Raw genomic sequence first — 18,372 nt, 5'->3', positions numbered from 1 at the left:
CGCGCTGTCACGGGCGGGGGGGAGTCTTTTACGTGATGTACCGTGTCTCGCAGGAACAGGTGATGGAGTGCAATGTCGCGCTTCTTCCCTTTCATTGCGGCTGCTCTGTTGTTGTCGAGCACATACGTTTCTACTCATGTCGCCCCCTCCCCCCCCCCTCCAAAACAAAAAGACAGAAAGAAGGGCGTGTAGCGAATTCATTTTCCGGTGTGGTGCTCTCTCCTCCCCTCTCTCTTCTTTTCCCACTGTTCTCCACGTCGCTGCCCCTGATTTTTTTGGGGGGGTTTACCTCTGTGTGCCAACGCAGTTTTCTAAAACTTTTCCCGCTTACACAGTATTTTCATATACTCTCGCCCTGGTTTTATAGTTCTTAGATTCCACTATCCAATCTAAAAGAACGTTCTTTTGTTACCAAACGGATTCCGTATACCAAAGCAACATATTTGCGCATCAACCCTGGCCATAGGAAGGCGAAATTCGGTGCTTTTCCGATCTGAGCTCACACAAAAGAAAAACAACAACACGAAGCAGCCATTTCCGACCTCACCGGTTCGATCGCCGCGCCACTCCCCATCACACTCCAGTGCAGTCTCTCTAATCACCACTTTTGTTCTAATTCGCTTTCCCTTCGTTTTTCCCCTTTTTTCTTTTTGTTTTCTGTTTCAAAAGTGGTTCACCGTCGTCTGTTTTTGCGCCTCCGTTTTAACCTTCTCGTATTCACATTTCTTTGCCTCCGGAGAAGCAGCGTTAGTGTTTTATTATTATTATTATTATTATTAATATATTTTCTTTCTTCCTTTGGCACCGTAGCAGCGGTGGAGTTTCGACTTGCTCTTTGGGGGTAGGTTCACGGAGACAATACCATTTGTGTAGGAATCTCATCTTTCGTTCTCACTATTAAATATATTCTTTTGTCGAACAAGCGCCTGTACCGCGATACGACCTCCAGACATTCTTGTCGTCTTGTTTATCCTTCTACTATATGTGTTTTTCCCCTTCTCTCGTGCCGTTCTGACCACCAACCCTTTGCCAGTGCTCTTCTCTGAGAAGCAAGGTCACAAAAGACTCTACATACAGCTACCCCCACACGTACACGAACGCGCACACACACACACACTTACGTGACAAGGTGACGCATCTCCCCTATCGTGGAACCGCGGCCTTTGCTTCTTCTTCGTTGTCTTTTCTTTTCATTCTTGGCAGAAAGTGTGTTGTCTGCTGTCCAGACCGAGTTGTCAGGACAGTGTCGCCGGGCTCAAATCGCATCGCTTCAGCTTTAAGGGTCGTCTCACGCAGGTGCCGCATTGTATCCGCGCGCGAAGCGAAATCGGCGGTAATACGTAATTAGGATCAGCCGTTCTTTTAGTTTTTCATTTTTTTCTCAAAAATTTTTGCTGACAACCGGTTGACAGCAGGGAAGGTGTCGTATACGTGAGCCATCACACGTCTCAACGGGTACCCGTCATTCAACCCCATCAAAAAAAAAACCCGCAAGAAGGAAGGAAGGAAGAGATAGAAGGTATATAAAGACTGCAGCAGTAATAACTCTTAGAAGCTCGACTCGTCGGCGTACACCGTTCACCGACATCGCACACTCACAAAAGAAAAGAATCGTTTAAAAGGAACAGTAACCGCACAAGCAACAGGATGACTAGCCTCCAGAACTTGTTTGTGGCGAAGTTGCCACGCAACCTGACCGATAGCGATCTTGAACAAATATTTGTCGACTACCACCCTAGCAGCGCCAAGGTAATGCTCGATGCCACTACCGGCAAGAGTAAAGGTTTCGGCTTCGTCCTCTTCGAGTCAGAAGACGATGGGCGCAAGGCCTACGAGAAACTGAACAAGACGCACGTCACGCTGCACGGGCACAACTTCAACCTCTGCATCTTCCCGTCGAAGCACGATGGCAAGGTCGCCACGGAGGAGAGCAACGCCCTCTACGTGCGCAACATCCCTTTGAAGCTGTCGCAGATGGAGGTGGAGCAGTTCCTGCGCGGCTTTGGTCCGCTGACGTACTGCGCGATGCGCGAGGACCACTTCGGCGGCAGCGTGTGGGTCGTCTATGCGGAGTTCGACACCGTAGAGTCGGCAAAGAGCGCCTTGAACAGCCTGCACGGCAACCGCACCTACTTCAACAACGCGGTCGCGATTCTCGCCAAGTATGCCGACTCCGAGGAGGCGAAGCGCGAGCGTCGGCGTCGCCGCGAGCAGCAGCACGAGGAATCGACGCTGGCCTCCGTCGCACCGCCACCACCGGTCAACGGCCGCTCCGCCAGCAGTGTTAGCTCGCCCAACTCCCCGCTGCGCCGCAACGGCAACGGCCTGACGCAGTCCTTCTCCGCCTCGGAGATGCACATGGAGGGCCCGGGGTCTTCTATCCACCCGCCCGCCTTCGCGAGCATCTCGCACCACTTCGCGCCGGGCCGACCGGGCGTGATGCCGCCACCGCCTGCGATGAATCCGCAAAGCGCGCCGCCAGCGCCACCGCCGCCGATGCAGTCCTCGCAACTCTCGCAGGCCCCGCCGCCGCCTTTCCAGCCGCAGCCGCCACCGCCGCCGCAGCCTCCGACGCCCAACTCGATCGGCTCTTTCCTCAACGTCACCTTCAACCCGGGTGGCGGCAACTCCTTCCCGCATTTCGGTGTCGACCAGACGCCTAGTCGCGGCAGCCCCGGCACGCCGCTTAACTTTAGCTTTGGCCATGACGGCGACTCGAGCTGCTGCGGCGGCGTGCCGGATGCCGGTGGTCACACACCCCGAACTCCGGTCCGCGCCAACAGCAGCCTCAGCATCGGCAGCGGCTACCGCCACAACCCGTACGCACCCGTCACTCCGGTCTCCTCCGGGCACAACTCGACGGGCCCGAGCACGCCCGTGGTGGCCTCCCTACAGCATCCAGGGTCGCCCAGCTCGAACACGCACTTCAGTGCTGCCCACCACCTGCAGGGCCCGCCGGCGGGTAATGCGTCGGCGCAGCAGGCCCCTGGCTTTGTGAACAGCCACTTCGCCAGCAGAGGCAACAACTCTTTCCTCGCCGCGCCCGGAGGTCCGAATGACGCGTCATGATGATCAGATAACGGCAAAAGGAAACGGTAAGAGAGACGGCGAAGAGCAGGCATACCCCAAAAATGTGTTTTGACCAAATAGGCAGTGAACTCTTTTCCTTTTTACTTTTGTACTTAACCGTTCCTTTTTTTTTTTTTATAAGCTAGCTATGGTGATACTTTTCTCTCGGAACTGTTTTTGCTATCAAGCGCGAGAGTCTGCATTTTTTTTTCTTCCTTTTTTCATATATATTCACGAAACAACTTCTATGTTCCCTACCGGCAAGTACAGGTGCCTGGTGATCGGGACGTGAAGTCAACGAAAGAGCGTAGCACGTCCTCGCAACAGGGTGTTCAAGAGTAATAGGTAGCGGAAAGGAAGAGTAACGCATGAAAGCATTCGCAGTCGAACGATTACATCCGTTATTATTTAGATGGGTGAAATTCGCTGAACGCAACCCACAACTTCGACTGTTTTTCGTAAAGTAAAAAACAACAACAACAACGCCTAGACTCTTTTTATCACCTCCTTTTCTTCCTGGAATGCAGTTGGTGTCCTTTGTCGTCCAGACCACCCTGAGAGAATTGTCTTCCATGCATGCTGTGTAAGTATTTTCTCAATATCATTATTATTATTGTTTTTATTATTGTACGCACGTTCGAATGCCTTTTCTTCCTTTTCTGGTGATCATATATATATATTAGCCACGTTTGTTTTCTTCACTGCGTTGTTCCACGTGCTCTTTTGTTGTTGGGTTTTACCTCTTTAGGCACCGAAGTGACTCTCCGTGCTTCTCGTTTCTCTTTTTCTTCTTTTTCCTCCCGCTTATGGTGCAAGGACGCGTGCCACGTGTGTCGTCAGTATCGGTTGTCTTGGGAATACTACCCGGCGAGAGAGAGGGAGCAAAAAGAAAAAAGGGGATTGGCGAAGCATAAGCTCATCGGTGCTCCTGCCCCACCTCTTTTTTTGTTTCCTTGTTCTTTTTCGTCCGCAGTAACCAGAACCACAAAAGAAAAGGACCGAAGAAACCTGCACGATGTACACCTTAAACATTCCGCTTTCTTTTTTTGCTTTACCAAAACGTTGGTGTTTGTTTATTTTTCTTCTTGGTCATCTTGAAAGGCTAAACATCGCTACGGATCGCCCCTGTTTAACGTATCATCGTAACGCCGCGACGCTTCACTTGGCGACCATTTGGTCTATGGAAATCGGAAACAACGATGTCTCATCCGGTACACGATTCAGAAACGAAAATGTTCTCTCTCTTTTCTTTCTTCTTTCGATTCTCGCTGATGCGTCCGTCTCGCGTCGAGTGGGTTCGCTACTGAGCTGCCGGACGTGTGGGCCTTTTGTTTCTGCTCGCAGCAACGCATCTCTCCTCTATTTCTCCTTTATCGGTTTGTTGTGCTCGTTGAACGAGTCCTAAATTGGTGTTGTCGTTTCTATAAGAGAAAAAAAAGAAACTCCTGTACTTTTGCATCCATATGCGCCCCTTTTTCCTTCTCTCTTTTCTCTTGGATACTAATTTTCCTTGCGTCTTCTTTTTTGACGTTTTCAACCATCTCCGTTATTTTTTGTTTCTCCATTTTTCTTTTAGTTGTTGTTGCGGAGACAGTGAGGCTAGGCACGTAAAACGTGTCTCTGTGGTGGCGCCCATTTTGCCATCGGTGTAGCTTTCCAATTGTACGTGTTTCCGTTTTCCTGTTCCCTCGTATGCGTCTGTGTGTGTGTGTATTTTTTCTCTTCGTATCTTCGAAGAGAAAACCCAAACTGGAGGTGGTTGACGTCGCTGCATGAACTCCCTAGGCGTCGGACTCTGTCCTTTTTTTGTTTTTCCTTTCCTTCTAGTGCTATCATAAATTAAATCTAAAAAAAAAAACGGAGGAGAGCGCACGTGTGTGTGCGACGTTGACTCGTGTATCGGCTGTTGTGGTGGTCGTTTCGTGGGTTTTGTTTTCCGATGACTTCTTCCCTCTCCTGATAGTGAGAGGGCGAGCACTTCGAAATATATGGGTGGTCTATTGTGTTGACACATTTATGGGAGTGGTAGCCTGTGGGGAAAACGGCGTGAACTGCTCATCTCTGGACCTCTGAGATCGTGGTGACGCATGGTTGCTTGCTACTTTTTCTTACTAAAATTCGGTTACATTTAACAGAATAACAACCTCTCGATTTTCTTTTTTCCGATTACGTTCGCCAAACGAAAAAAAGAAAGTACGTTTTTGCTTGGGAGTGCCGCTGCCCACGTGCGAAAGATCAGAATTGTAGGGGTGGAAGGGGGAAGGGTGGGAAGGCTGTTCTCTCCTCCTTCTTCGTCTGAACTGTGAAGAGGCGAGTGTGCCTGCCTACCGTCGCTGCACTAAACTGCAGTGGCCCCTACCCTAGCCTTATATATCGAGCCTTACATGAAAGGTATGTGCAGCGTAGAATCTCCGCAGCCTTTGCCTCAGTGCTCTTCCATGTCCTGTAGGGTTCTGCTTGGAAGACACAACTCAACTGTATACACTTCCTACTGTTCCGTACGCTTGCTTACCATAATCCTTTTTTTTTGCATAGGAGCACCAAGCCTCTTCATTGCGCTTGCAAATTTACCCCACACGTCTCATATATATATATTTATTGAACCGGCCCCCGTGTCTGCTCGATAGCGGTTCATTCCGCTTCCACTCTCGACACCGTGAGTTAGAACCCTACACAAGAACTCCTCGACGGCAATTTTCAATGCTACTGCAGAAACACCAACTTTTCGGATACCTATGGATATTGCGAGTGTTATTTTGAATCCAACTTCATTACAAAGTCGTAATCGTTTGCTACCTCGGCCCATCCGTATTTAGAGAAAGAAATTAAGCTATCAAAAGCAGAAGAAGAAGCGAAACAAATTAGATATTAAAATGTACGACTATGACGACGACGACTACGACGACGACGACGGCTACACCTACGAGGATGCCGTGCCCGACAGGAAAGGCGAGGCGCGTACGATGGCGATGAAAGAGGTGCTCGAGATGCAGGCCGCCGTGGTGGACGAGGTGGCGCGCATCACCTGCCTTTCTGCCAGTGCAGCTACGCTGCTTTTAGACGATTGTTTCTGGTCAAGAGATGTTGCACTGGAGCGTTACGTGGAGAACCCCGAAGCGGTGCTGCGGAAGCTGCGCCTCACCCCGGAAAGTGCGTCGCACGAGAACACGCTGCGCAGCGGCCCGCCAGGGACGCGGATTGTGTGTGAGATCTGTGCGCTGGACTACGCATCGGACGAGGTGTCCTGCCTCTCGTCGTGCGGGCACTACTTCTGCAAGGAGTGCTGGCAGGACCACATCAAAGCGCACGTGCACAGCAACCTCCTCGCCACCCACTGTCCTGCGCTGCACTGTGAGGAAGTGGTAGGCATCCGCTGCATGATGCAGCTGCTCGACGACGGCAGCGACAAGGCAACATCTGTCATGACCGAAGTCTACCGCGAGTACCTCTCGCGATTTGTGCATGCCAGTCCCTCGCTGTACTGGTGTCCCAACCCGGTGGGGTGCACTGGAATTATTCACGTCGAGGTGCCCCCATTGCAGGGCCAGGGCGTCACCTGCGATGTGTGCCACAGAGCATTTTGTCTACGCTGCGCCAGCGAGCCGCACCGACCGGCGACGTGCGACAACATGCGCAGATGGCGCCAGTACTGCACCGCGGAAGGGTTGAGCATGGCTCTCATTCTGGTCAAGATGAAGCGCTGCTCGAAGTGTCATAAGGATATTGAAAAGAACGGCGGCTGCAACCACATGACGTGCAAGTGCGGACATCAATTCTGCTGGGTCTGCGGACACGACTGGAGCTCGCACACCGGTGACTACTACTCCTGCAAGAACGCGAGCGCGGCGTCGTCCACGGATGACAGTGACGGCGTCCGCCAGAGTAAGCGCTTTCTGTATCACTTCGAACGTTACACCCTGCACCTTGACAGCGCGAAGCGAGATGCGACGTTCATCGACACCTACGCCGTCGACAACACGGCGACGATTACGCAGCAGCCGTCACACAACGTCGGCGCCGTTCTCCCTCGGCCGGATTGCGGCATCAACGCGCTGGAGGTGATGACACTCATCAAGAACACCTTAATGACGGCCCGATCAGTCATTGCGCACGCGTATGTGCAGATGTACTATTTGGACGACAAGTCAAGAGAGGCAAGCATGATGGCGCATCGCGTCGGCAAGCTGGAGGAGACGACGGAGCAGCTGTCTGGCAACATGATCGACTATCTGCGTCTCTCCAAATCCAACCCGGGGCCGCTGCTGGATACCGTTCACATGGTGGACAACTGGCAGAAGGTCATCTGCGAGGCGTAAGCACATGGGGAAAAAGAAGTACGCCGACGCGGCACCCCTTGTAGGAGAAAGAAATAAATCCAGCGCGGTAGCACACTTCCTCACCGCCGACTTGAGCGTTAACGGAAAGTGTCTGCTTTATTCAGAAGGTACTTCTGTTTTTGTTTTTGCTGCTACCACTGTGCCATTTCCCTCTTGTAAAATGCTTCTATTTACGTGTTGTTGATAGGCTAGTAGGAAGTTTGTTGCTCAGTTTGTGTCGTTGCCTTTGTTTGTTTTCTTTCAAGTTCTATTTGCGGTTTTTGGCGACCTTTTTTTCTCCTGTGTGTGTGTGCGTCGCTGCGCTGGTTTTGTTTCTCATTTTATTCGCGGTAGCAGTTTTTTCTGCGCCGGCTCGTATGCTTCCCTTCTGTACAATGTCTCAGGCCTGTCTTCCGCGCGTCGAAGTCAATCTTTACAGTGCGGAGTGTGAAATATCGGGTATCGTGCTGTGTTGCGTAGCAGATCATCGGCATTTTGTTTTTAGTAGGTTGGATGAGTGTTTCTGTGTCGGTCTTCTGTGACGAGCAACGACTTGCTGTCTTCGCCGTCGTCGCTCTCCTTTTCGTGACTTCTTCGTTTCTCTGCGTTATACCTCCTATTTGCTCTCGTGCAGGGGCTGTCCAGTACGATGGACCAGTGGGCCTTTTTTTGTCTGTTTGTTTATATAGTTCTTGCTCCGTTGCCCAAGATTCGGTGTCCACACCTTTTGGTTTTGTGTCTGCTGTTAGGGTAACACACACACACACACACATACTTATACATATACAGAGATTCGAAGGTCTACCGGCAATTCTATTTTCCCTTTTTCCTTCAGCTTTCTTTTCCCTTTTCCCTCGTGTTTCCACAGACGCTGGTCATTTTCCGTTCGTATTAAATCTCAAAAAGCCAAAACAGGTAAAAAAGAAAAAAAAAGAAATCCCCCGCTGTGGCTGAAGCTGCGTGGCAGTGTTATCAGTTTCACCTGCTTTCGAATTCTTGCGTTATCGAGTGGGGACTTCTCCTTCTTTTGTGGTGGGATGCAGTGCGCGTACCCCCTCAACAGAAGTACCTGAGCTGCGGCGTCATGACAGGAAACGACGTGGAACTGCTGCGGTCTTCTCTGGACTTCCTTCCTCCTCCCTTGTGTGTGTGTGTGTGTGTGTGTTTGTTTGACTGCGCTGATGAACAGTACAGTTCATAATCCCAACAGCCACATAATAAAAATATATTAATGCGCGTGTTTGTGCTCGTCGCCATCCGACGTGATCCGCACGTGCCTTACCCGCCCTCCGTGTGGCAGCTCCAACACCGACTGCGTCAGCAGAGCGCACGAAGCTGGCGTGCGACGTCCACTGCCTTCCTCTGCACGCGCGATGAGCTTTTTAAATCCCTGCGGCGTGTCTCGGCAGAGCCGTGCGACCGTGCCGATGCCCTCCACCGCAGGAACGCCACACTCACCTCTTCGCCTCCGCTGTTTTGGTTCTTTACAGCGCTGCTCGACGTCGCCGGTTGCGAAGGGGACGTGGAGGTGGTGGCGATGATCGTGACAGATCTGTGTCGCGCGTGGCCTGGCGCGGCTGCCCACATGGAGGTCTGTCGCAGCACACACCCCAGCAGCACCAAGTCCACCACACCTCCTTCTACGTGGCCACCGCCGCCGGAAAGCATGAATGAAGAAAAACACAACTCGTTGAACTTCGTGGAGCGCGAGGAAACGCTGCTGGTGCTCCTGGCTGATGGGGTGGAGGCGGACGCACGCACGCAAGACGCATTGCTGCGCCGCTGGGGCGTCGGCTCGGCGTGGGATTACACACGCGCGTTGTGTGGTCGGTGCTGGTGGACCGAGGCGGGCTATGTAGCCGTACTCCCCACAAACGCAGCTGCCGTCGTCGACGACCTTCTTCGACGCGAGCTGGCACGACTGTGGTTTGACGAATCAAAGGACGTGCCTGCGTTGACGCCTCTCTGTACGCTTGGTGCCGTCCTCGACGCCGCTCTGGCGAGTGCCACACTGGAAAAGGCTCTCACAAACCGTTTGGAGAGTTTGTTCAGCACACAGCTCGTTCCGCAGGGCTTGTATGAGGGGGCCTTCCACAAGGCAGTGGTTGCCGTGCCTCCGACGGTCGCGCTCTTCCTGTCTCGGCTGTCGCCCCGCCTGCTGCACGACTGTGTGGTGTTTCATTGCCACGACCGGCCTTTGTTTCCGTTTGGCCGGCACTTCAGCGACGTGAAGACGACCAAGTTTAGATCAACAGGTAGCGATGGCGGCGCGGACGACGACGACGATCATGCCGAGCCGGTGGTGATGCCGTCTGCGTGTCCTGACTTATTTCTCCCCCTCTCGAGGGAAAGGCAGCGCTCCTCTTGTTCTTCCTCTTCCGCCAAAAAACTACGAGAGCGCTACGACGTTGCCGTGGAGGAGTCGCAACGGTTAGCGGACCTTCTGCACGAGTATGACCTCCTCTTGTCCAACAAGGGCGCCGTGCGAGTGCCGCTGCCGCCCATGTCGCGCTACGTCTTTACGCTGCTGCTGTGCCAGTGTGAGTTGCCGTCGACGCTGATGGCACCATTTATTCATCGCCACGCCGCCGTCGTTGCCTCGCAGGGGTGCGTGTGTGAAGAGGAGGAGAAACGCAATGGGTCCGACTCCAGAGGCACAGCGAGCAACCACCGCGTTTCCTTCACCGAAGAGGAAATTGTTTTAGGGATCAAGGCGTCGTGGGCATTGCAGCGCTGGACGGCGGCACTGCGTACCCGACCCCCATCTCGTGGCGTCGTAGCACCACCGTCGTCGTTGCCCTCGTTGTGGGAAGATGGTGTCCGTATGCACTCCGAGGGCTACCTGGCGTGGGTGCGAGATCAAATGCAGTCTGCACAGCAGGAGGCAAAGGAACTTTTCATTTGGAACGGCGAGACTGATACCGCCCTTAACGACACACGTCGCGGTTCGACGTTTTGCACGCTGGAGCAAAACCTCTTTGCCCCTCTCCCTGTGACGTTTCGCGGCACTTCGACCGAGTGGATTTTGAGCGCAGTGCGTGAGGTGGGAGAGCAGTACGCGCAAGTTCCTAGATCGTTGCTGTCGGCAGCGGAGATGGAGTTGGATGACGAGCACCAACCCAACCCTCGCGAGTCTTCCATGGTGGTACTTCCTACCACGATGAGCTCATGCCCTAATGGCGCGCGGCTGGACAGTGAAACATCAGATGACCCAACCGACGACTACGACGCAGTTCAAGAAAGCAGCAACAACAGCGTAGCCGCCTCGGATGGAAAGTCCGAGGAGGAAGAGGAAGAGGCTGCCACGCTGCTGGCACACATGAATGAGCTGGAGGCGGCGCTGCAGGCTGAACTGGGAAACGCCTCACCTCCTTTTCATTCGAGACCGCACAGCGCAGAAGGACAACATACGGATGGCGTAAAAACGCCCGGGGTGGCGAGTGCGTGGCTGTCGAAGGAGGATATGGCGAACGTGTCACGAAATGAGCTCTTTCTGAATCATGTGCAGCTCTTCGGTGAGGAGATGGCCAACGAGAACTCGGTGTAAATGGATCGTAATAAAACCTGCTATGACGCGTTTCCCAATGACCGCTGTTCAGCTTTACAAGTTTTCTTTTTTTAAAAAAGGACAAGAAACCGAAAAGGTATGTGTCCCTCACCATATATATATATATATATATGCGTATGTGCATCCCGTGCTGCTGTACGCTCCGTATTTGTCTTACGAATTTTTGATTGCGTCGGTGGTTGCTTGTTATTATTCTTATTTATACGTATGTGACAAGTTAACCCTCCACGACGTTCGCTATCGCTTGAAACGAGAAGCGAAAATGAAGCCGTTAGCTGCGAAGATCTTCGTCGTTTGCTAATTCCATGCCTCTCTGTTCTCCCTCTGCTCCCGAGACCTTTTCCGCTCCTTACAATGGATTGCCGCGAGAACAACGCCGCGCCTGCATAGCACGAATTCTCTTCTTTTGATCAGCTGTGGAAGGAAGAATGTGCTCGACTTGGTCCGTTGACCTCGGAAAGGAAGCGGTGCAGCGTCAGTGCCTCTGCGCCACGAACGAAGCTGTGTGGTGGGTGTCCACCGCGGGGGTGCTGTACACCTGGCGCGGCAACACCGACACGGCCGCCGAGGAGGTGCCAGATCCGATGGCACTGCTGCAGCTCGACAGCCGTGCGCAATTCATGGCGATGTCAGCGGACGACCGAATTCTGCTCGTTACGTCGCATCATTTGTCGCTGTTTGCAATTAGCCGGGAAAGCGCGCCTTTGTTTCTGCACGGCGGTGGAGGTGATGCAGGGCAACCTTCGCAGCGGCAGGAAAACGACGGAGACTATGGGGAGCACAGTGAGAAACGGGAGGTGGTGATCACCGTAGAAGAAGTGCAGCGGCTGCCGTGTCGCCTCTCAGAGGTGCGGGGTGGAGACATAAACTGTGATGCCTCCTGTGCCGCCTTGTGCTCCGCCTTTGGATTGTACGTGGTAGACTGCGCTCCGTCTACCGCCGAGGTGAGCGCGGCCCACGGTGACCGCGTTGGTCTGTACGAGTGTTCGCAGCTTGGTGCCTCGACGCGCGGTTGTCGCTTTGCCTGCTTTAGCGGGGTTACCCAGCTTGTGGTGCTCGACGAGGCGAACCACCTTCTTTTACTCCGCTGCGACTGTCAACACGAGACCTACGCGAACGGGTACCGTGACGCTCCGCGAAGCGAGTCGTCGCCAGCGGTGGAGGTGCTCGTAGACGGTCACGTGCTCACCCGCACGGCTCGTGCTACCGCGCTTGCGTGCAGTCACAGCACCCTCCACGCACCAACTATCCTCGTGGGGTTTTCTTCTGGACAGGTGCGTGTCATGGACGGCGAGAGTCTGCAGCAGCTGCGTACGTGGGATGTCTCGTCTGTGCTGCCCTCCCGTACACCCACCTCTGCCGCCGCCGTCACCGTGACGGAACGCTCACGGCGACGAACGGGGGGCGCGTCGCTGTCCCGCCCTCCTCGAGGTGCGCTTACGGCTCTTGCTCTGTCCGACGATGATCCATTGCCGAAGGTCGCCGCTCCTCCTCTTCCTGTGCTCGATGCTCAGGTCGGCGTGCACCTCTTCACCATCGTCACACCGAATGGCGTACTGTACTACAACCGACACACGTTTCAGCTACACGAGACCTACGTTTCACGTTTTGAACGTCCCGTGGTCCAAATGGGCGCAGGAGTGGCGCACGCAACTGTGGAGGAGCAAGTGGTGTTCCGCAGTGCGCCAAACGGTTCGTGGTGCTACACAAACGTTCTGGAGGGCATACTGTATTACGCTCCGACGTGTGTGGACGCGCAGCACGCCGCGGAGAGGCGCGACATGGACGAGGAGCTCGCAACCACCGACCTCATACACGCCCGTGTGCCGCTGCCATCGTCGTGGCTCGGCACAGACGGCCCCGCAAAGCGCGAACCCTCTGTCCTCTCTCCTAAAACAACAAAACGAACGTCGTCGTCTGCGCTGCCCACCACGATGAACAAGGCGGGAGGGAATGTGCCGGTACGACGACCGGTCAAGGGCAGCAACTACAACGATGCTCCGTGGTCAGTGCAGCAGGAGCGCAAACGAAAAGCGCAGGCTGCGGCGGCGAAGGACCGCGCGGCGCAGGAGTTCGGACTCCCGCCTACCTCAGCTGCCAACAGTCTCCGTTTCCACTACAACAGCGTCGACGGCAAGAACGCCCTAAACCTCCCGTATGCGTTTGAGCGAATGGAAGCACCAACCAGTGCGCTGTGCCACCTGCACACACGCGCCGTCTTAGCAGCTACCTTCGACACCGTCGGAGAGGCCCTCGTGACCGCCGGCGGCGACGGCAGCGCGCAGCATTTGCAGTACCCCGTTGCACGCGTGAAGCGCACAGGTGACGTGGTGGGGTATGCCTTATCGGGACACCCCGCGGCGGTGACCACGGTGGACGCCAACCTCTCCCGCCAGCATCCGATGGTGCTGACCGGATGTGCGGATGGTAAACTACGTCTGTGGATACCTGGTAGTCAAGATACCCCTGTTACGGAGGTCGCAACGGGACCTGCAAACGAGAAAGCTGGCGACGCACCTAACGCAGTGACCAATGCGCAGTTTTTCTATCTGGACAAGTTTGTGCTCTCCTGTACCAAGGACAGATTGGAGCTGCGCCGCCATGCCGCTCCTGTCACTTCTATTGCAACTTCACCCTCTCCGTCACGGCTCTCCAAGACACCGGTGTACAGTCACACTGTCGGCGCGGGTCACACCGTCACCTCCGCCAGCGCAATGAACCACTTTGCCAGCCATCTTGTCGTGCTCGCCACTTCCGAGAAGGCAATTCAGGTGCTGGATGTTTCGACGGATGCGATTCTGTGGTCAAATGGTGCCACCCACACCCGCGCGGTGTATCGTGTTGCCATGGGCCGCAGCAGCCGCCACGCCGCGACCATGCCGAGTTCTCTGGCGCATCTCTTTGCCTCGGCGGCCCTCGATAGCACCGTCGCGCTATGGGATGTGCGTACGCCGTCGCCTGCGCAGCTCTACACGCAGCACAGCAACACCGCGATCCCCTCCCTTGGGATGGAGCTGTCGCCCGGGAACGAGATGGTGGCGGTGGCGAGCCAGGACAACCGTGTGTACGTGTACGACATTCGGAAAGGCGGGGGAGGGGGTGCGACGGCCTCGACGGTGCTGCAGGGATTTGCGACGTATGTCACGTCGATTGCGTGGCATCCGCTGCAGCCCATCATGGCGGCTGGATTGGCCAACGGGGACGTTCAGCTTTACCATCATCGAGGCTGAGTGGGGGAGCTCCAAAGGGGGGTGCTCAGATGTGCTTCGCGTACCTTCGGCCACGGCTGTCTCTTTTTTCTGTTCTTTTGCGCACGTCGATGAACCGCTGAAGTGAGTCTTTCTCGCGCTCACTAAAAAATCTCTCCTGCTAACGCATGTTGAGCCAGATGAAAAGAGAAGCAATCGTCGCACTGCTCTTCTACTTTATTGTTATTATTGTTAGTACTGAATGCAGCAGATGGTGTCTTTCGGTGCTGCCTTCTGTGGTTGTTTAGTGTCGTCGCTACAGGTGAAGGTAAATCCCGATGCGCAGCAACCCGACCACCCCCACTGCACCGACTCTTTCGGGCAAGGCCCACCGCTGACGTCGCGTTCTCTTTCTCTCTCTCTCTCCCTCACAACACGTCACATTGTAACGTTCGCCGGCATTCGCATAAGCCATCACCCCGGCTGTGCGACAAGCAGTCGAACTTCACCTCTCTGCAACTGCATACATACTATCTCTCTCTCTTCTTGTACAACTGGTTTCACCGCCTCCGCCAGAGGGAAATGCGCGCGCCGAAGACGTCCGCACCGGCCTTCCGGCCTACTTTGCATGGGGCGTCCTCCACGCCTCGCCGCGGGAGAAGCAAACGGCACGCGCGGCGGGAACACACAGCAATGACGCCAACTGTCCCACCGTTCTCCTCCTTCACAAAAACGTCGTTACCCCCCGGAGTGGTGCGCCTCAGCAGCTTCATTTCGCGTGGCGTGTGGCGTGTCTTGCACCAGATGCGCTTCCTCACCGTGATCTTCCGTCTCGTCCAGCACGTCCTTTTTCGCGTGCTGGCGGTGCTGCAGTACATCAACGACTTCCCGCTGCGCATGCAGTTCCGTCGCACGACGCGGCGCTTTCTATCCGTCATGAACACCACCGAAGACTACGCGACCTTTGTCGACGCGGCAGCGAGTCTTGACCACTACTGCGGTGTAGCGCAGTGGGCACAGGAGGCACCGCCGTTGGTCAAGTGTGATGCGGTGGGTCTGTTGGCCGATGCACTGGCCGCACAGCAGCTCGTCGAGACGAACAATGTCGCCGCGATGGAGGTGTTTCTCTGCTCCCTCTTGAAGCGCAACGCACACGGGTTAATGGATCCATCCATCTACAACTTTTTCAACTGCCCGAAGCACTGCATTGAGGATTACACAACGTGTGTGGAGGAGCTCATAGTGGCCTATGCCACAGCAGCCCCTTCCGACGGCGACAGCGCAGCAGGGGAGAGCCCGCCGACAAAGGCTAAGAAGGCGGGGAAGGCCAACGCTGCCGCTGCCGCTGCCGCGACGCCGCATCAACTCCGTCCGTGCTGGATGCGCATGGACGCCCTGCAGTCGCAACGCAGCGGGGACAAAGCGCCTCACTTTCCCTTTTCTTTTCAGTGGGAGGCGTCCAAGGCAATGACGTCAGCAGCGGCGGCAGCAGCAGCAGGAGTGAAGCCGCTGCCGTCGTCGACTCTGCCGACGGTGGACATCACGGCAAAAATCCAACACGCGTGGTGGCGGACGTTGTCGGCACGCGGAAACGTGGAAGCTGCGCGGCACGCTTCTCCGCCGCCATCTGCCGCCAGCAAGGTCTTTCGGTTTCACTCCATGAGTCGATACTCCAGCGACGCAGGAGGCGACATTTGTTCTCCGCACCCTCACAGCGCGGCCTCCACCATCGCCCCCACATCGGAGAGGAGCGTCGGGGGTGGAGGTGGCGGTAGCGCTCTGGCAGGGACCAGGAGTGGCGCTTCTCGCCTGTGTGTTGGTTTTGCCTCCGCTGGCGAGGTGGATGGTTGCATGGGGGAAGAGGATGTGCCGCATCGCTCCGCCAGTGCTGCTCCTCGGTCCTCCGTTGCGCCGGCTGAAGCGGACTTTGACAAACGAAAGGGCGAGGCGCGTTCGCAGCCGAACTCCCGGTCCCTCATCTCCCTCGGTGTACTAACGAAGCCGCAGGAGCCGGTCACTGTACGGGCCGCGGTACGCAGCGGTGCCACTGACTCCTTTTCGAGTCCCCGCATCACATCGCCGGCTTCACTGCCGCACGCTGAAAGCGCACTCCTCGCCCACATCGACACATACTGTGCCTCCTTACATCGCTTCATGGACAGCAGTGCATCAGTGACACTCTCTCCTCTGCTGCCCTCTCCGCGTCCGTCGCCGCCCACGCAGCGTCGCATCTGCATCCTGCGCCAGGTGCTGCGCTCCTTTGGCCGTACCGCGCTCGTGCTCAGCGGTGGAGCGTCGATGGGCACGTACCACGCCGGGGTGGCCCGCGCTCTTTACGAGGCGGGTGTCATGCCAGACATTCTCAGCGGCTCCTCAGCCGGTTCGATCATCGCGTCACTCATTTGCTCCAAAACCCCCGCCGAGCTGCACTCCTTCATCCAGTCCCATGTGCTGTCGACCGAGGCGATGCAGATGTCCCCTTTTGGCGAAGACGTCACTCTGGGAGACAAGCTGCATCGCTTCTTCAAGACGGGCTTCCTCATGGATGTGCGCACGTTCATGGAGTGTATGCGCGGCCAGATCGGCGACCTCACCTTTCGCGAAGCCTTCGAGCTCAGTGGGAAGGTGCTGAACGTGTCTGTCACGCGAAGTCAGCACGAGGGCACGCACGCGGATCGGCATGCACTGCTGAACTACGTGACGGCGCCGGACGTGGTGATTTGGAGCGCCGTCAGCGCCAGTTGCGCACTGCCGGGGCTCTTCACGGCGGTGCAGCTCATCGAAAAGCCGCCCTCCGCTGCGGGTAGCTTTGCGCCGTACTTACCGGGTGAGTTGTGGTGTGATGGCAGCGTCGCCCAAGACGTTCCACGCCGTCTCCTGACGCAGCTTTTCGGTGTGAACTACTTCATTGTGAGTCAGGTGAACCCGCATGTGATTCCCTTTCTCCAGCCTCCTCCATCCTATCTGGTGGTGACAAACAGTTCTTCAGTGCTCACAACGATGTGGTTTGCGACGGTGGCGCTCTGGGGGTGGCTGCTGACGGTGCTATTTAGTCTGCGCTTCCTGTCCATCAACGGACCCTTTGAGCTGCTGTTTCTCGCGTTCGCGCAGGACTACGGCGGTGATGTCTCCATTCACCCGGTGGAGTCACTCCTGACAGCCGTGCCAGACTACTTGAACTTGGTGAACAACCCTTCAGCGGAGTACATCAGCTACGTTTCCTCACGTGCGCAGTGCCGAACGTGGCCGCTGGTGACGCGCATCCGTTTCGCCACAACGATTGAGCGTCGCCTTCTGCGGGAGCTTCAACGCCTGGAGAGCGCAGCGTACGCCAAGTCGAAGGAGTATTCTAATATCCGCTGACGCCGTCGTGAATTCTCAAACGCACAAAATAACGGTTCTTTTCGGGTGAGTAGTTTCTGCTATTCGTATTTGCTTTTCTATCCCGTGTCTCCGTGTAGGTGAACGCTGCTGGTGGCTTGTAAGTATTTTTGTTTTCTGTATCTTTCCTGCTTCAATAATCCCCCTCAATACACTTCAGACAACTGCTTCTCATACACTTCTGTTTTTTTTTTTCTCTCTCTCTTGTCCGTTGCTCGTTTGGTTTGTTGCCATGCGTCCCCCCTACGACCCCAGCGTCAGTCATTTTCTAACTACGAGTTGATTTGAACGGTAGAACACAATATTCACAACTATATACTCTGGCCCTTGCATGTCGTCGTCACATTGCTGAGCGTGAAAACAAAAAAAAAATAGCATGCGCTTTTGCCGTTTACATTTCATTTACGAGAAGGCTTTGCACAAGAGGTTTAAATGCGTGTGTGAACGCCTCATTTGGCTTTCCTCCTTCACGTGCCTTCTCACGCTCCGTGTTTCTCGTTCGTGTTGTCTTCTTCTGCGGTGGCAACGCGAGCGGCGGGCCGCAGTTGCGACGTAGAAGCAAGAAAGTTCTTCCGTGTGTGTGTGGAACATGAAGAAGTAGCGGCTTCTCAAGTGGCGCGTCCCCCGCTGTCACCTCTCTGTCTTGTTTTTTTTTTCTGGAATAGAAAATCTGGGGGCAGACACGCCGAATCGGCCGGCCTTTGTATTCTTTCGCACTCTTCTTGCTTCTTTCGTTCTGTACTCAACACTATTCCGTGTTACATTCGTGTTCGAGAGGCTTCCCGCGTCATTGCCGAGGCAATCCAGCCATATATATATATATATATATATATATATATATATATATATA

At 55.0% G+C, this 18,372-nt stretch overlaps 5 protein-coding genes across 6 annotated transcripts; all 5 read left to right on the top strand.

Moving 5' to 3' along the window:
• Positions 1-306: 306 nt before the first annotated feature.
• On the top strand, positions 307-3,069 carry ABB37_02939 (hypothetical protein; the record flags this gene model as incomplete). Its single annotated transcript, XM_015800099.1, has 1 exon — positions 307-3,069. Exon 1 carries the CDS (start codon positions 1,648-1,650, stop codon positions 3,067-3,069), a length of 1,422 nt encoding a protein of 473 aa, XP_015661701.1. The 5' UTR covers positions 307-1,647.
• Positions 3,070-5,603: 2,534 nt separating this feature from the next.
• ABB37_02938 (putative RING finger protein) lies at positions 5,604-7,385 on the top strand (the record flags this gene model as incomplete). The annotated part of the gene is made up of 1 exon (XM_015800098.1): positions 5,604-7,385. The coding sequence occupies exon 1, from the start codon at positions 5,943-5,945 to the stop codon at positions 7,383-7,385; it is 1,443 nt and encodes a 480-aa protein (XP_015661700.1). The 5' UTR covers positions 5,604-5,942.
• A 1,188-nt stretch (positions 7,386-8,573) lies between these two features.
• Positions 8,574-10,932, top strand: ABB37_02937 (hypothetical protein; the record flags this gene model as incomplete). Its single annotated transcript, XM_015800097.1, has 1 exon — positions 8,574-10,932. Exon 1 carries the CDS (start codon positions 8,923-8,925, stop codon positions 10,930-10,932), a length of 2,010 nt encoding a protein of 669 aa, XP_015661699.1. The 5' UTR covers positions 8,574-8,922.
• Positions 10,933-11,321: 389 nt separating this feature from the next.
• ABB37_02936 (hypothetical protein) lies at positions 11,322-14,183 on the top strand (the record flags this gene model as incomplete). 2 transcript variants are annotated; one of them, XM_015800096.1, is made up of 1 exon in its annotated part: positions 11,322-14,183. In XM_015800096.1, exon 1 carries the CDS (start codon positions 11,382-11,384, stop codon positions 14,181-14,183), a length of 2,802 nt encoding a protein of 933 aa, XP_015661698.1. In that variant the 5' UTR covers positions 11,322-11,381. The 2 variants fall into 2 exon arrangements, with proteins under 2 accessions (XP_015661698.1, XP_015661697.1); XM_015800095.1 differs by having other exon boundaries at positions 11,343-14,183.
• Positions 14,184-14,611: 428 nt separating this feature from the next.
• Positions 14,612-17,504, top strand: ABB37_02935 (hypothetical protein; the record flags this gene model as incomplete). The annotated part of the gene is made up of 1 exon (XM_015800094.1): positions 14,612-17,504. Exon 1 carries the CDS (start codon positions 14,835-14,837, stop codon positions 17,502-17,504), a length of 2,670 nt encoding a protein of 889 aa, XP_015661696.1. The 5' UTR covers positions 14,612-14,834.
• Between the last annotated feature and the right edge of the window lie 868 nt (positions 17,505-18,372).

Source organism: Leptomonas pyrrhocoris, assembly GCF_001293395.1.
Source record: "Leptomonas pyrrhocoris isolate H10 chromosome Unknown, whole genome shotgun sequence".
Classification (NCBI taxonomy): domain Eukaryota; phylum Euglenozoa; class Kinetoplastea; order Trypanosomatida; family Trypanosomatidae; genus Leptomonas; species Leptomonas pyrrhocoris.
This window is presented reverse-complemented; position numbering and strand designations above follow the sequence as displayed.